This window comes from Coregonus lavaretus (genome assembly GCF_964263955.1).
Source record: "Coregonus lavaretus genome assembly, chromosome: 11".
NCBI lineage: Eukaryota > Metazoa > Chordata > Actinopteri > Salmoniformes > Salmonidae > Coregonus > Coregonus lavaretus.
In genome coordinates, this window is record NC_139998.1 from 38,144,093 (window position 1) to 38,161,592 (window position 17,500).

Below are 17,500 nucleotides of genomic sequence, written 5' to 3' on the forward strand. Positions count from 1 at the left end.
CAAACTCTCCACCATGGCCAAGACCAAAGAGCTCTCCAAGGATGTCAGGGACAAGATTGTAGACCTACACAAGGCTGGAATGGGCTACAAGACCATCGCCAAGCAGCTTGGTGAGAAGATGACAACAGTTGGTGCGATTATTCGCAAATGGAAGAAACACAAAAGAACTGTCAATCTCCCTCGGCCTGGGGCTCCATGCAAGATCTCCCCTCGTGGAGTTGCAATGATCATGAGAACGGTGAGGAATCAGCCCAGAACTACATGGGAGGATCTTGTCAATGATCTCAAGGCAGCTGGGACCATAGTCACCAAGAAAACAATTGGTAACACACTACGCCGTGAAGGACTGAAATCCTGCAGCGCCCGCAAGGTCCCCCTGCTCAACAAAGCACATATACAGGGCCGTCTGAAGCTTGCCAATGAACATCTGAATGATTCAGAGGAGAACTGGGTGAAAGTGTTGTGGTCAGATGAGACCAAAATCGAGCTCTTTGGCATCAACTCAACGCGCCGTGTTTGGAGGAGGAGGAATGCTGCATATAACCCCAAGAACACCATCCCCACCGTCAAACATGGAGGTGGAAACATTATGCTTTGGGGGTGTTTTTCTGCTAAGGGGACATGACAACTTCACCGCTTCAAAGGGACGATGGACGGGGCCATGTACCGTCAAATCTTGGGTGAGAACCTCCTTCCCTCAGCCAGGGCATTGAAAATGGGTCGTGGATGGTCATTCCAGCATGACAATGACCCAAAACACACGGCCAAGGCAACAAAGGAGTGGCTCAAGAAGAAGCACCTTAAGGTCCTGGAGTGGCCTAGCCAGTCTCCAGACCTTAATCCCATAGAAAATCTGTGGAGGGAGCTGAAGGTTCGAGTTGCCAAACGTCAGCCTCGAAACCTTAATGACTTAGAGAAGATCTGCAAAGAGGAGTGGGACAAAATCCCTCCTGAGATGTGTGCAAACCTGGTGGCCAACTACAAGAAACGACTGACCTCTGTGATTGCCAACAAGGGTTTTGCCACCAAGTACTAAGTCATGTTTTGCAGAGGGATCAAATACTTATTTCCCTCATTAAAATGCAAATTATTTTCTAACATTTTTGACATGCGTTTTTCTGGATTTTTGTTGTTGTTATTCTGTCTCTCACTATTCAAATAAACCTACCATTAAAATTATAGACTGATCATGTCTTTGTCAGTGGGCAAACGTACAAAATCAGCAGGGGATCAAATACTTTTTTTCCCTCACTGTACTCCTCAAAAAGCCTAACAGTTTCTCTCCTCCCTAAATTGGGAGGCCCCTTTATCTTGGTTTAGACAGTTCTCCTTTGTTGTCTGGTCTAACTCTTACTCACATTGCTAAATAGTAGCTCAATGCCATAGTCTTTACTGGTCCTACACTCACACATTCTAAAACATTTCACACAGTTTCAGGGTGTAATAATTAGTCATTAATAATTAATCTATCAATCCACCCTTTGACTAAATATTACACACATACAAAATATATGTTGTTATAGAAATGAATCACACACATTGAAGCATATAAGTTGGTTTGCATATAAAAACATAAAAAATTGTCTCATTCAATACAGGTTCGTCAGGGTTACCCCATGATTAAAAGTGTAACGTTACTTTTTAGCAATGGTACCTAACCTGTTTACCCCCTATCTGGAAACAACAGTCTAAGCCTATAGTAAAGAACATTTGCTTCATCACATCCTGCAACATCGGTTAACTAGTACATTATACTTAAAACAAGACTTTAATACACAAAAGATAATTACAATAACTTATAAACTAGAGATCTATAGTTCTAGGAAAACATCCAGTCACAGTTCTTCGTCAGATTTTCACTGCAACCTTCACACATTAGAACTAAGAAAAGTTTCATCCAGTCTCAAACTATCTGAATAGTTGTCATCCTCCACCAAGCCTGGTGGGTCATATTCTTCATTCCTTAGGTCGGAGTCCGGGATTGGGCCGTATCTCACCATTTGTTGTGATACAGCATTCTCCAACGCCTTGCTCACCAACCCTCGGACACAGGGAATAAGACAACATCCACAAAGAACAAGCATACCCATAGACGTGATTGCCGCGCCTAAAATAGTTACAACAATAGTTTTCCATTTACCAAACATGTTATCAAACCAACCAGTCATTGATGTATTCACCCCCCAGTTCTCAGCCCATGCTTTACATAATGCAGTGACACCTGCCAGTGCTCTAGTTACTGTACCATCTGGGGCTGTATTGTTGGGGATAAACATACAACAATGACCTCCCACCATCTTGCAAATCCGCCCTTCTCTGCTAAAAGCATTTCGAGAACCAAACTATTCTGCAGGTCATGAGTGAGGTGGCGGATAGTTGGCCTGAGATTCTCTTCACTGCATCCCCTGTCTAATTAACGAACCTTTGTAGATGTAATTAATCCAGTCAACATTTTTATCAATTGTAACCCACCAGAAAAACGTTGTTGTAAACCCTTCTCCAATTTGATCTGTGATTCGCATTACTTTGGTGTCTATAACATTGATAATCTCTGGGGTTCATGGTGAAATGGGGTGCCTTAGTGTTATCCTTTTTAAGAGTGGTTATTTTAATATCAGAACAATTAGGTGAGGTTTGGTTTGATCCCAAATCTATCACTCAAGAGAACATGGTCTGAGGCATAGGTGCAGTTACAAGGGTTGGCCTACCTGTTGAACAGGTATAACAATTACTTTGACCCAACACCCTAGCTGTGTAGTTCATCCACCTTACCCAGAAGTTCTCATTTGAAATTCCTTCTACTCCTCCTTGGTTCATTTCCTGCAAGAGGAAATATTCTACCCTTGGTGGTTTAGTGCTATTTAGGATTCCTTCTGAGGGCCTTCCAAGGGGTATTAGACTATTTGTTGATACCTCTGGTGATAACATTGGATCTACCTGCTGATCTGTCTTGGAGGTGGAAGATTCATTTTTCTCCTGAAAAATGAACCTCAAACATATATCTGCCCCGAAATCATCAACACAGGCCCAATAGTTCCTTGCTATGTCATCTTGCATAATTGACTTTACCGTTATCACCAGTTCCGTTTTACATTTATCATGGGTTTGTTTAATTCCCCATTGGTGTACTGCGTCCATTCCATTCTCATAGTATGTTCCCCAGGTATGTTTAAACACCCTTGCCCAAGGACATGAGCGTTCCCCAGTGCAAATGTATTTACCATTCCTTCTAGGACCTAACTTTCTTGTACACGCCCCCTTCTTACCAAAGCCCCCAAAACCTCCTATCTCTTCATGGGAGAAGTCGAATGGTATCTTGAATCTCCCATCTTGTCCTAAACTGACTTTAACTATTAAAATAATAATTCCCCCAATAGTCTTTCTTGGTTTCAGTATTTCTACAAGATCGAATCAGTGCATCATTTCCCTGTTTAGGTTGACCTGGATTAATCCATAATATGGTTAACATGATGATGCAGCTCAGAGTCCCCCAAAATCCCCAAAACCGCCATCCCAATCCTGTCCCTGACCCACCTGCCTGGTACTTCCCCATACCCACACCTCCATAAACACCCCACAGTGATGAAAGGTCGGGGTAGGGTTTCTTCGTTAACAGAGTTTACCCCCGAACCCTAATGGTTCAGTTCTTCTCTTTAACTCTGTGTGTGTTCAACGGTGTTGGTATGTGGGCCTACCTTTTTGCAGTGGGTAACGTGGACCCAAGTGGCTCTCTCAGCTATTCTTATAGCGAAGGCAGTTACCAATAGGACTTGGTATGGTCCCTCCCAGCGTGACTGCTTTCGATCCTTTTTCCTAAACGATTGGATCCACACCCAGTCTCCAGGTTATATACTATGAATCACCTTCTCCTTTAATTCTCCTGTAGGACACAAATTCTTAGACATACGGTTAATGAACAACTTTCTCATGTGTTCTGCTAGTGTATTCTCTAGTTCTATGTCTGCCTGTCTGGTCCTGCCAACTGTGGCAACAAACACTTTCTCAAAGGGGGATAACCCATCTTTATCTGGGGTTACTCTAAATGTCTTCCCTTCACTCCGTGATAACTCTTTAAAATCTATTTCCAATTGCTGGAAAGGGTACTTAGCCGGAGGATACTCACCCTGAGGTGCCCTTTGTCTGCCCTGGTGATTATTTTGAGCACAGATAACACATCTTGAACAAAAGTTTTTTTTAAATAATTAGTAATCCCATATGCAACCAAGTGTTGTCTAATCTGCTCTACCATCCATCCCTCCTTTTGACACATCACTGCCCATGTGTCAATATTACCACCTACCTAAACAATCACTTAGGTAATATTGTTAATTCATCATCCAATTGCCATCCCTTATTTATTTTTCAGACTGTCCCTTGCTTCTTTATTGCTCCTATCTTCCTGATCTCATTACTAAATAAATGATCTAGGTAATAGCTGTTTCGCATTAGATTGTGCCTTTCTCTGATTACTGCAGCTCATTGCATTAATTTAGTTTCAAATACCAACTTGTTGTTTATTAAAGCATAATAAAAATGAAATTTGAATGACAACATTTGATAATAGCTCAACTTACTTCTATCCCGTAAAAGTAATCCAAGATTAGTACAATCTACTAGCAACAGGTATCCCTCATTCAGGGAAAGCTCTCTCTCTCTTCTCTTGTTTTATGGTTCAAATTATATATATTATTACCAAATTATAATCTTCTTCACACTTTTCACTGTATTATAAATTACCCTCAACTTGGTAAAATAAACTATCTTAAAGTCCTCCTCTCATGCCTTTAGAATTTACCAGTGTGGATGATTAATTAACACCAGAAAGTCAAAACAGAGTTCAGAGGCAATTGAAATTATTCAACGAACTGTTCCATCCCATAGTATACTAAACATTACCATCATTCTAAATATTTCATAAATGTTACTTATCCCAAGTGTTCATTAAGTCCTCATTACATTTATTCTCATAAGAAATCATGTATACCCTAAACTCAGTCAAAACCGAAAAACTCCATAAAATTCACTGTGTGTGCTCCTTTAAGACTTATCACCTTTGACCTGTTGAAAACCCCCTAGAATCAAAATAACAACCCTTTATAAACATCATACTAGGTGTGTTGTTTTTTTATTTGAAAAACCCAATTGAAAAACCCAATTGAAAAACAACAACCAAAAATAGCCAGGCCCCACTTAATTTGGTAGCTCACTTTTACGACGTAAATACTGCCTACCTCCATTAAACTGCTCCCCCTATCACTGGGCAACATTCCAATGAGATAAGCGAATCTTTTTCTCCTGGAAGAGAAATTATTCATTTTGTTAACCTTCAATTACCATCAGTAATCTAAAGATGGTAAGTACACACAAAACATGATACAGATATCCCCAGTCCTAACTCATCAATAATCGTTTGTATCAATCTAATTCCTCATAACTAATCCATAAAACCACTCAAAATTCCTCGAGTATACAATGATTATGTTTAATTGATTACCCTTCAGATCATATCCTCTTTAAATCTCACAATGATTATTGAACCCCTAAATCTGCTCCATGTGATCTCATCTCAAATGATCCATGATCAATTATTTGATCAACACCATAGGAAAATCTGTCTCCCCTTCTATTTGTCCTGTCACCCCTGTAAATGTCATATTTCATTCATTAGCCAATACAATCACATACTCCGTGTAAGTAAGACATTATATTTTATCCCAGGCATCCCCTTAACATAATGCTATAGGAGACTTCCATCAATCCTGGAAGACACTATATAATACCACGTTTCATTAAGTTCACTACACCTTCTAATAAAAACCTATAACCCCTTTCTATTAATTTAATAATCGCAACCTGTTGCATTGATGTTTTTAAAATATAAGCCTATTGTTTAAAAACTTCATACTTATAACCAATGTTTATTTAATTCATCATCCTAATAGTCACAACTATATCCCATTGTTCAACGTACCATAAACAGATTATCGTTTTAGAAATCACCAATTATTTTCATACACCGCTGGTGTTACCCAACCTATACAATAAAGTAATAACCATTAGAATTTGTCAAAGAAATGCTTTTCATTCAACTATTCAAACTTCTGCTCGATACAGTCAAGCAAGTACAACTCTTTTACCCGCGAACTAGAACCATGATTTTTTTTCTCAATTCAAATAATTGTCCCAACTCTATAGCAATTTTCAGTTCGCTATTCAATTTCTTTAACTGTTCTCTCTGATTAGGCCCTAATTAATAAAACAAATACTTTCTATCGTTGATAAGCATACATTTAACTATGTACTGTCTCTCCCCCCCCCCCCCCCCCCCCCCCCCCCCCCCCCCCCGCTCCTTCCTACACAACAGGGGAGGCGCGGGGACCTGCCCTAATCATCTTCCTTCTTACGAAATCATGTCATTAGTACTTGTAACCACAACTCATTACTACTTAATAACATATTTTCATAGACATAACTAGAAAGCATGAATTCAATACCATTCTTGCTTAAACAATGCAATTCAACATTTCTCAAATCTAATTACCCCCTTGAAGCTTAACCGAAATACAATGTGTTGACGTCATATGCTCAACCCCGTACACATGACCTTTTTCTCCAACAAGATTTCTCATATCCCTCCTATTCTTTTTTTCCTTCCACTTGTCTGCTTTTTCCTATGTTTCTGCAGTGTCGGGATTGATGCCCTGTCTTATTACAGTAAGTACAAGGTGCCTTACACTCTCTTGCAAAATGACCCCTCTTGTTACAGTTAAAGCACTTATTGCCCCCGTTGTAGCCTTCACTCTTTCCTGGGTTTCTACCCTTACCCGCTATCTCGCCTAGTGTGGCTATTAAATACTCTGCTCCCTTCTGTTCTTTTCTTACTCGGTCCTGTCTATTATTCTCCCTTCTTTCTCTAAGTTTTCTGAGTTCCCCCTTCCCCCCCCCGCTCCTTCCTCCTTCAACAGTCCAGCTTTGCCATCATATGACGGGGGAGGTGCGGGGATCTGTCCTACTCTTCTTCTATACACAACAACCCCATCATCTGGGTTCCCTTTCCAAGCCTGTTCTGCCAGGACTAGATATAACCTTCCTGCCCTCTGCTCTGGGGGAGGCACTGAGACCTCGACCTTCACTTCTCTTTCACTCTCACTCACTTCTCTTTTTTCCTGCCTTCTTCCCGCTTTCTAGCTTCTACTAGCCACACCCTGGCTGTTTCTAAGCCCTCTCTTTTCTGTTTCTTTAGATCAGTACCACAATTTACATGCATTTGTTTAATCATGGATTCCAGTTTAATTGCATCAAGTATTTCTCGTCCCCAGTAAATTCTGGGACCTCTTGTGAGGATTTGCCCCCCATGGTGTCACGGATTCTGCCGAGGCTGCTCCTCCTCCTTGTTCGGGCAGGCTTCGGCGTTCGTCGTCCCCGGAGTACTAGCTGCCACCGTTGAATGTTTCTATGTTCGATTGCTTTTGTCTGTCTATTGCACCTGTGTCCGTTTGTGTCTGATTATGTGTTCTATAAGTTGCCTGTTTTGTATTGGTTAGGTTGTGTGTTGTTTTTCGCATGTCAGTTTGTGCTGCGTGTTTGCTCTGTTTGTTGTTTTGGTGTTTACGCACAGTTTTGCGTAATCGCTCGCCTCTGTGTGTTTTGAGGCCGTTTATTGTATTTTTTCCTAGTGGTTCACTAGTAAACTTTGTTGGACTAAGCTTCGGTGTCCTGCGCCTGACTTCCACACCACACTTACATCAGCCCTTGACACATGGTTGGTACTGTTAAAAATCCCTTAGCCACATCTTCTATATAACAAGTCAATATAACTAGTAATTCAAAACAGCTTCACACCATAACACCTAGAATCACCCCTCCCTGTATAGGTATTCTTGACTAGTACCCCAGAATTATCTCCTACTCTACGGAGGAATTTATCCCCACAATGTAATCTTGACAATTCCTGACAGTCTCATACAACAGGAATGGGTTCTCTCTCTTCTCTATACAACCACCTGGAACCACCCCTTCCTGTATATGTAGTCTTGACTAGTCCCCCAGAATTATCTCATACTCTACGGAGGAATTTATCCCTACAATGTAATCTTGATAATTCCTGACAGTCTCATACAACAGGAATGGGTTCTCCCTCTTCTCTATACAACCACCTGGAATTATTCATAGATGTGACTTTTGAGGAAATATTAGGTCTCACACGTATACAACCTTACATGATTATTGGTTAACACTATCGGTAACCCGGAGTTTGTAAGGCTCCAGTTTCATGAAATGGATAGAGTTATGGCAAAATCTACAGTTGTTTGTGACTTTTGACTTTACTAATATTCTATTTCTCACACATGCTATTTTAATTCCTTCTGGTGTACTTTTTGTATTTGTTTAACCCGGATTATTTGTTGACTGTTCTATAATCTCTTACAGGTTACATCCCTTAGGTGTACTTTTAATAGTTCCTTCTATTTCAACACCGGGTAGTTTCTTTTGGTAATGGCCTATTACCGTGAATCGTTACGGACCCACCAACAGGTTGACTAGTCCCCCAGAATTATCTCCTACTCTACGGAGGAATTTATCCCTACAATGTAATCTTGATAATTCCTGACAGTCCCATACATTTCACTTAAAATGGCTACGCATTGATCAATTTGCTACTTTTCAATATTTTAGCAAGTTCTCAAATCAATTTCACCAAGTAATGAATAAAGACTACTGACCTTATCCTTGCAGCCGAGATTCAATGTAGGTTTGAATTCCGTCACCGTCTCTGTCATTAATCAGGTGTCCTCTGGCCTGTTTTAACCCTTAATGTCAAAGGGCAGGACTTTCTATTTACGAATGGATCATTCGCCCGTCGACGGTTTTCAGAGTTACCTGGAATAACAGAAGCAGGTATTGGATTCCGGCTCAGAAGGACCAAGCTGTTATGTGAATTATTTAACAAACTATTGTAGTGTATTAAGATTATGACTTTGATAAGGTTTTAAGTGGAACCTGAGAGGATGTTTATTTAGAAGAAAGGGAGCCGTTTGTAGGGTGACGCCCCATAGAAGACAGGGGATTGGACAGTAGAGGGAGCCACCCATATTTTGGGGAATATTATAAGTACTGGATGGAGACAAAGAAGAGCAGAGCGGCCATTGCAATTTGGGAAACACTGCTCTCCGGGTGATCATGACATCTGTATACTTATGCTGAAATCTTGTGATATGAATAAAACTTATGATCAAAGTTCAGTATAAGCGGACTCCTTTGTTTAACAGCAATAATTAGCAACATTGACTCGACACTACAAAATGGCGCCCGAACAGGGACCGGTCTGCGTCTCTCCTTTGTTCCATTCATGGGCGCCAAGCTGACTCTCGTTCCGAAGTCATGGCCAGATAAGGGTGAGTTTCCTCACCACTTTGGGCATTTGTTAGTTCGGAGGCTATTTGAGTGTGCGCTGGGGAGATGTACCGTGTAAAGTACTTGTGTGTGCTGGTGTGGCTGTTATTGCTGTTGACTAGGGGTCTGTCATAACTATTCTAAATTTGTTTGCACTGGTAAACGGCGCAAATAGGGGGGAGTGTCTATAGAGATATTTTGCTTGAATAGGAATTCAATAACAATTATTTGACGGGAATAAGGCCAAGGTATATGTATACAAATTAGGACATTGCGAATCTGGAAAGACCTCTAAACAAGGCGATCTCTAGGATGGACCGGAAATCCTGTAACATGTTAGATGGAATGGGTGAGTCCTGGGGACTGGAGACTGTGGTATATACATTATATTGCAAGTTAGTGCTCATCTTATAGCTGACGAGGTATATGTTTGATGTGACCGCTCATAGAATATCCATAACTCGCGGCAGCATAAAGTTAGGGACAAAGGAACAGGAATTTTGGCGCAATGTAGATTACATTGCTACATGCTACATGCCACATGTTACATACATGCTACATGCTAACATGTGACCTTGGAGGGCCATTGAGATGGAATAAAGCCTCTTAAATTATGTTTGTGTGTGTAGAATTTAAGTTCTATGCTTTGTGAGCTCTGTTAAATGTTATTGTTTGGCTATGAGGAGAAAACGGAGTTACAGCGGGACTGTTAACTTTCTGTTTGGCTTGGGGAGAGAGCTGCTTGAGGGCTCCGTCCACGCTGAAATCGTATTGGTGAATGAACTGCGCATGCGTGTGATTTTATGACTTTAGAGTTACGTAGGGAGAATATGCCACTGCCTACACTGGGTGCTGGGAGACGCAGACTCAGAAGCAGACAGAGAGAGATTTGAACACGAATGGAATGTTCTAGTTGTTACATAGGCTGTTGCTTAATGATGAAGCTATTTGTTGAGATCTATTGAATTGATAAATGAGAGAGATATGTTGACGGATTAAAAATAAATAAAATAATTAAATAATTAAATAAATACAATAAAATGTTATTGAGCTATCTATAAATATTCCTGAGTTAAGTTGTTTGCTTATTTCTTAGCGTGAATGTGACTGGAGGAATATTGAATGGTTGAAGTAACTCAGTGATTGCATAAACTACTAAATTATTGTCTGTTCCTTTGTTCTTTTGTCATATGAGAGACGATAAGAGGAACGAGATGAGAGGAGAGAGAGAAAGAGAGGAAGTGCTGACGTGTACATCATGTGACAGGGTGTGACGCGACAAGAGGCTGCTGCGACAGGATCAAGTCAAAAGAGAATCAGGCTAGTGCTGTTCTGTTTACAAAGCCTTCCCCTACAGGATGTTTGATGTTATGACAATTTGACAAAGACTTGGCAAAAGACTGATCAATTGAAGTAATTGCTTATTGGAGTTTTTGTGCATGAGTGGGTTTGATTAGAGTTGTGTTGGGAATCTAGTACTGACATTATTCTGTAAAATTAAGATAATTGGGTGCTTATTAAATAATGGGGTTTATGAGTACTGTAGTGTTTATGAGTACTGTAGTGTTTATGAGTACTGTAGGATCATAGTTGTTTTCTTTTTGGATTGCTCTGAAGTTGTCTACTTTCCTGTACTTTTCCTGATTGAAGGTGGTAAGATAGCCACTAATTGATAAATTAGTAAAATAGGAAATAGAAGAAAAAAAACAAATTTTTGATTATTCATAAATTTATTGATTAATTGTTTAATAAAAAATAAAAATTATTTTTGAATATGCATATTTTTTATTGATTACTTTTTATTATTTAGATTTAAAAAATAATAATTAAAGGGAGGACACTATAAGCTATATATTCTAAAATAATAAAATTATTCACAATAAAGGAATATAAAAGAGTTGTTACAATGGGGAAAAAGGACGTAAGGACTATGAAGGTAATTACACCTGTTGATATAGTACAAAATAGTAATCCTTTAGTTAATGGTATTGCTAGGTTATCCGGCAAATGGAACAAACGTTGGCCTGACATTGAACAACCATGGCCAGTGGAAGGGACTCTTAACCCTGATGTAATCAACATAATGAAAGTGCTTCTGTCAATTCATAAAGCAGATCAAAAGAAATGGAAAAAAGGGAACAACGTAAAGAAAAGAGACAAAGAGAGCTGGGTGTTCTTAAGTTGTTTGAGAATGAAGGACAAAAACTGATAAAAGATGCCAGGGATAAAATAAACAAAGGTATAGAGAGAATGGTGAAACAAGGAAAGGCGACAGAAAAACTAATGGCAGAAGTCAGTACACCTTTCTCACATACGGATTTAGCAAAAAGACCCCCACCTTATGAGAAAGAAGTAGAGCTTAAGGACGTCTATCCTCAGCTTCCGGTGATCATCCAGGAGGGTGATTATTGCATCAGAGATGAAGATGAACGAATAATAGAGAGAGGACAAGCAGAAATGACCATAAAAATGAATCCAAAACTCCAGAAGTAAGAAAAAACCGAGATGTCTGGAAACTAAGAGAAGAATGAGGTTCGGAAAGATGAAGACAAAGATGAAGACTTGGAGATTAAAGGTGCTTCATATTCAAGAGGATTTTATCCAACAATGACTAGCACAGAAGAAATAGAAAGAGATATAGACCGATGCGTATCATGCCTGGATAAAGCGAATGATTTAGGAGAAGTAAAAGAACTGGAGGAACAACTCAAGAAGCTGAAGATACAGAAGAAGAAACTGCTGAGAAAATAATCCCAAGAATTTGAGAAAAATATACATTGAGGCCAAGGAAAAAGGCCACTAGTAAGAAGATGATGGAAGATGATATTTCGAGGACAGAACTTAGAATATAACCTTTTGAAGAATACTGATATGTCAACAACAAGAAAGAGCAGGACCAAGAAACTCTCAGAAAACTCAATCAAATACAACTGGTGGAGAATAAGAAGGAGAAGAGAAGCTTTGGTTATGAAGAATCAGGGTGAACCAAATCAACAATCACTGCTACAGCTTCAACTGAACAAGGTCAAATGCAATTGTACCAGCCACAACAAGTGGTACAAGTTGTTTCATATCCATAGATCGTTTCTGGAGAGAAAGAATTTCAGAGGAAGATACAGGAGCAAGTGAAGATCATCTGGAGGACAGGTGAACCCTTAAAGGAGCAAGGATTCTAGAGTGCCTAGAAGATCCGAAGGGGGGTGTCAGCTGGTAGCACCAATTAGGAAGGAAAAATATCTAACAATTGAAGTGAAAACAAAGGACTATGAGAAGTGATAGTGGAAAAGCTTTTATCTGTGTTCAGCCTAAAGAGGTTACACATCTCACTATGTAAAATTAACTAATTAGGATAGGGATTTGAGGGAGTAAAACAGTTGATTACTCTTAAGGAACCAATTGAGCTCTGCTATAAAAATCAAAGAGAAATTACAATACCCATACTGGTATCAGAACATATACATATTGCATTGTTGGGAAGAGATGCATTGTGTAAGTTGAACTGTACAATAAGATGTACACCAGACGGCTGTCTGGTAGAAGTGCCAAAGGAAAAGGTTTACAAATTGTTGATGATGACAGAGATGGATTCGTCTTCAGTATTCTGGATTGGAAATCTCAGTGAAGATTTTTTGAAGCAGGCTAAGATATGGGAGAGATTTATTGTTGCAAATATGCCAGATGCGAGGCTTCCGGAATATCCATTTCATTGTACGCTCAAGTATTTCAAGAATGCTGCCCAACCAGACTCAGAGGAATGGTTGAGTCATCAACCTAAGAATGTTCAACTTAGCTCAAGTTGCATTATTTTAGGACCACAAGGAGCAGCTATGAAGATAAACACAGATGATTATCTGAATAAAGAATTTGAGATTGAGAAGAGTGTGCCACAGGTGACCTTGTTGGTTTCGGAAGACTATGACCAGAAGCAAATAGGAGAAATTATGACAGAAGCAGAGAAAGCTGTTTTCGTACCGATGAAAGAGAATTTGGCGATTTGGAGGAGTGAAGATTTTTAGGAGCCAGACCTCCTTGGAAGAATCAGTATCCATTAAAAGATGAAGCAATCCAAGGGATTGAACTAGAAATTGAAGGACTTTCAAAAGCAGGTGTTTTGAAGACAATATAAAAATCGTTAGAGTAGGAATCAATTGTTGTTTTGGGAGAAACCATGAGGGGTTGATAGTAAGATCATAAAGGAGTAGGGTTTTTGGGAACCATATTTGTTTGAACAGATTGACTATATGATAGGAAGGTGCACAATCTGTCTGAAAAATAATGTTTACAGAGGGTGACTGTTATTCTTGGTTACATTCCTACACCAAGAGATTTCAAACTAGGCTAAAAGATGTTCGGTCGTTTGCCAAGTCTGTGTGTAAAGAAGTCAGAAGCAGGTGGGGATTACCCGATCACATATTCTAAAATTTAGTGGTAAAGGCTTTTGTGAATAAATCAGTGGAAAATAGGTTTTTAAAAGTTAGGAGAAAAGTTAGATTTAAAAAAAGTTATGAGAACTAGGGTTAAAGGAACTCTAGGACAGTAAGCTAAGTTTCAATGTTAGTTAGTAGTAAGAGAGTGAATGGAGTGACACTAGTGGTGATAGATGGAAATACAAGTCAGGAGTTCAAAGCTTTAGGGAGAATGGATGAAGTAACAACAATGACATCAACACTTCAGCATATTAAAACAACATTGAGAAGCAATTCAACTCTTTCAACATTGATAGTTATTAAAGCCATAAATATATCGCATTTGATTACAAGGGAGCAGATAGCTCCAGCACCAATTTTAGAGGAATTTCATAGTCTGGGAAGCCTATCATTAGAGGATAAGTCTAAGAGAGAAGTGGGGATTTTTCCATGGTATGGTGTAACATTTTTGGCAGATCATATTGATAATATTACCTATACTTTGAAGGGTTTGGCAAATGAAACGATAAGAGGGTTTAATCTTCTGTCGAAGATGTTTTGCTTTTGTACTTTGTTACTGACCTTTGAGAAGGCTATGATATTGAGATGGGTTGGAGTAGTGATGCCTGGAGACAACACTCAGATGCCGTTGTTGACTGTTCCTGATCTGGATGAAGAGGGACAAGTGGGACTGGAAGGAGTATTGATGGATAAATATCCTTTTTGATTATTTGATGATTTTTCAAATGTTTTTCAATATTAGTGTGATTTTAGTATTTTGTTATGAATCAAAGGGGGGAAATAGGATAATGTGATTCATATATCATTTTATATCATTTTATATTCTTAGTTGATATTGATGTTTTAAAATATACTGTTTGGTCTTTTCTTTTCTTCCAGAAGCATTTGGGGGAATATGTAGAGATTGAAATACTCAAACAAGAACAATATGAAAGGACAATATGAAGGGACTGGAGGAGATGGAACAAGGAAGGTGTGGAAATGTTCCGATTCCATCATCAACGATGCATTGGAAGTCGACACTGCTGAGGAGATGAAGTGTAGTGGACTACATTCCAGTGTCTGCAATGATATATAGACATATTTGCATGTGTAATACATAATTTGTGTCATATTCTTTCTGTATTAATTTTTGTAGAATGATATTCGATGTTATTGGATACATGTGGGGATCTTAGATGTTTTTGTTTATTTCGTGAATGCTTAGGGACATGGAGTCTAGGCAGGGATAGAGATAATCCACCGTAGGGTCCGATGGGTCGACCAGCCTTAGTGTGGACATTTTTTGGATAGTATTTTGTTTGCTGGGGCTTTCATGTGTATTTAATTGCATCATAGTTTCAAATGCATTGATAAAGATTTATGAATTGATCTGGAGTACCTAGGTGGTTGCCTGGGGCAGAGGGGCCGTGAGAGAATTTTACTGTCTTGATTGATGGATGGATATTTGGAAAGAAGGCTGCCAGACAGGTTTTTCACTCTCACACAGATTTGTTCATATTTCATAGTAATGTATTCACACTTCATGAAGATTTGTTCATATTTCATAGAAAGGTATTTACACTCCAGAGAAAAGTGTTTTGGGTTTATTGTTAAAGATACTCAATAAGAGAAATTGTTACTTGTCATAATCCTATTCTTTTTGTTTTCGAGACTTTTAGTTAGTCTCGAAGGGGGGAAATATGCAGTGTATTAAGATTATGACTTTGATAAGGTTTTAAGTGGAACCTGAGAGGATGTTTATTTAGAAGAAAGGGAGCCGTTTGTAGGGTGACGCCCCATAGAAGACAGGGGATTGGACAGTAGAGGGAGCCACCCATATTTTGGGGAATATTATAAGTACTGGATGGAGACAAAGAAGAGCAGAGCGGCCATTACAATTTGGGAAACACTGCTCTCCGGGTGATCATGACATCTGTAAACTTATGCTGAAATCTTGTGATATGAATAAAACTTATGATCAAAGTTCAGTATAAGCAGACTCCTTTGTTTAACAGCAATAATTAGCAACATTGACTCGACACTACACTATTTCAGTGTCTCTGTGCGTCTCCCAAAAGGTTGTAAGTCTTTTGGGATTTAAGTAACGGACAGAGTCCCGGTCTGCATAGTCAGAGATATTTATTCATTGAGAATTCTGCCATCACAATTTCAGAGTCCATCTTTTATACTCATATGTCATACAAACATCCTGCCCCCCCCCCCCCCCCCCCCCCCCCTTTGGCGGCCTGTATTTTTCCACTATACAAATCTTGTAAGCACACACACTTCGGTTCAGCTCATGTTTTCCTCTGCTCTCCTGACCATTAGGTTACTCACTGTTCTTATCTTTTCCTACTCCTTGCTCGGCCAGGTGGCAAACTTCAGTTATCGCATCCTCACAATATCCTGCATACTCCTCAAAAAGCCTAACAGTTTATCTCCTCCCTAAATTGGGAGGCCCCTTTATCTTGGTTTAGACAGTTCTCCTTTGTTGTCTGGTCTAACTCTTACTCACATTGCTAAATAGTAGCTCAATGTCATAGTCTTTACTGGTCCTACACTCACACATTCTAACACATTTCACTCAGTTTCAGGGTGTAATAATTAGTCGTTAATAATTAATCTATCACCAACACTCTTACCCACCAGGATACCAAGGGTTAAAGTTAGGGATAGGGGAAGGGTTAGCTAAAAGGGTTAAGGTTAAGGTTAGGGGAAGGGTTAGCTAACATGCTAAGTAGTTGCAAAGTAGCTAAAAAGTAGTAAGTAGTTGAAAAGTTGCTAATTAGCTAAAGTTGTCCGTGATGAGAATCGAACTCGCAACCTTTGGGCTGCTAGACATTCACGTTATACGCCCACCCATACATCTCGACCAACCACCCTTCTTCTGTTTTTGCCTTTTTGCCATCTGTCTAATGTAACCATACCAAACGTAAGGTATCATACTAATTTGAGTGTCCCAGATTTACATTTACTATGTTATGTCTAGTCTATGAGACCAGGTTGGACACGCTCTCACCTAATGCAGCCCCTCCTGGCAATGACTTTTGCATGGCTGTCATTAAGCATATCTCCTGATGGGATGAGAAGGTGAGTGAGCTACTACCTGTCTATGCTTTATGTGTGTGTGTTTGTGTAAGAGCATGTGTGTGAGAAAAAGTGTGTGTGTAAGTGTGGGGCTGTGCAGGTATACCAACCCTTTGAGCTCATGGCTAAGCGCCCAATACACTTGGTGCCAGTTCCCAAAGACACCACCTCCTTCTCAACAGTGGAGATAAAACAAAGTCCTTATTGTACTGGCATTTACTTTAATAGAAAATCAAGTACAATTTTGCTTGGGTTGCCTACATATATAGTTATTTCTCTGATATTTGTATTATGAACTGAAGGGGAAGAAACAATGTCAACGACATGCATTTATATTTGACCTTTCTCTTGATTCGGGGACGCAAACTTTTACTATCGCGGCCAACAGCGTCCACTCTCTGCCCGGCTCGGGCTTTCCTCTGTTGGGCAACTCGCTGAAGCACTCGTAGCACAGCTGGCATCAGCAGCCCACATACTGCAGCAGTAGCAGTGAGTTTTAAACCAACTAGCTAGCTAACTATGGTGGCAGGAGCACCCTGCTGTGGTGGTTAGTTAATTTAATTAAAAAGCTATACTCTTTTATTATAGTTGTATCTCACCGATACATTCAT

At 39.6% G+C, this 17,500-nt stretch overlaps 1 protein-coding gene across 1 annotated transcript in view; it reads right to left on the bottom strand.

Annotated features, from left to right (window-relative positions):
- adat1 (adenosine deaminase tRNA specific 1) overlaps window positions 1–17,500 on the bottom strand; it is a gene marked incomplete at both ends in the record, with an annotated part of 40,304 nt that extends 22,804 nt beyond the window's left edge. The window contains 4 exons of the mRNA XM_084172063.1: window positions 16,822–16,876; window positions 17,000–17,070; window positions 17,231–17,343; window positions 17,489–17,500. Of these exons, the coding sequence (XP_084028189.1) occupies window positions 16,822–16,876; window positions 17,000–17,070; window positions 17,231–17,343; window positions 17,489–17,500 (251 nt within the window). The remainder of the gene's footprint in view (window positions 1–16,821; window positions 16,877–16,999; window positions 17,071–17,230; window positions 17,344–17,488) is intronic.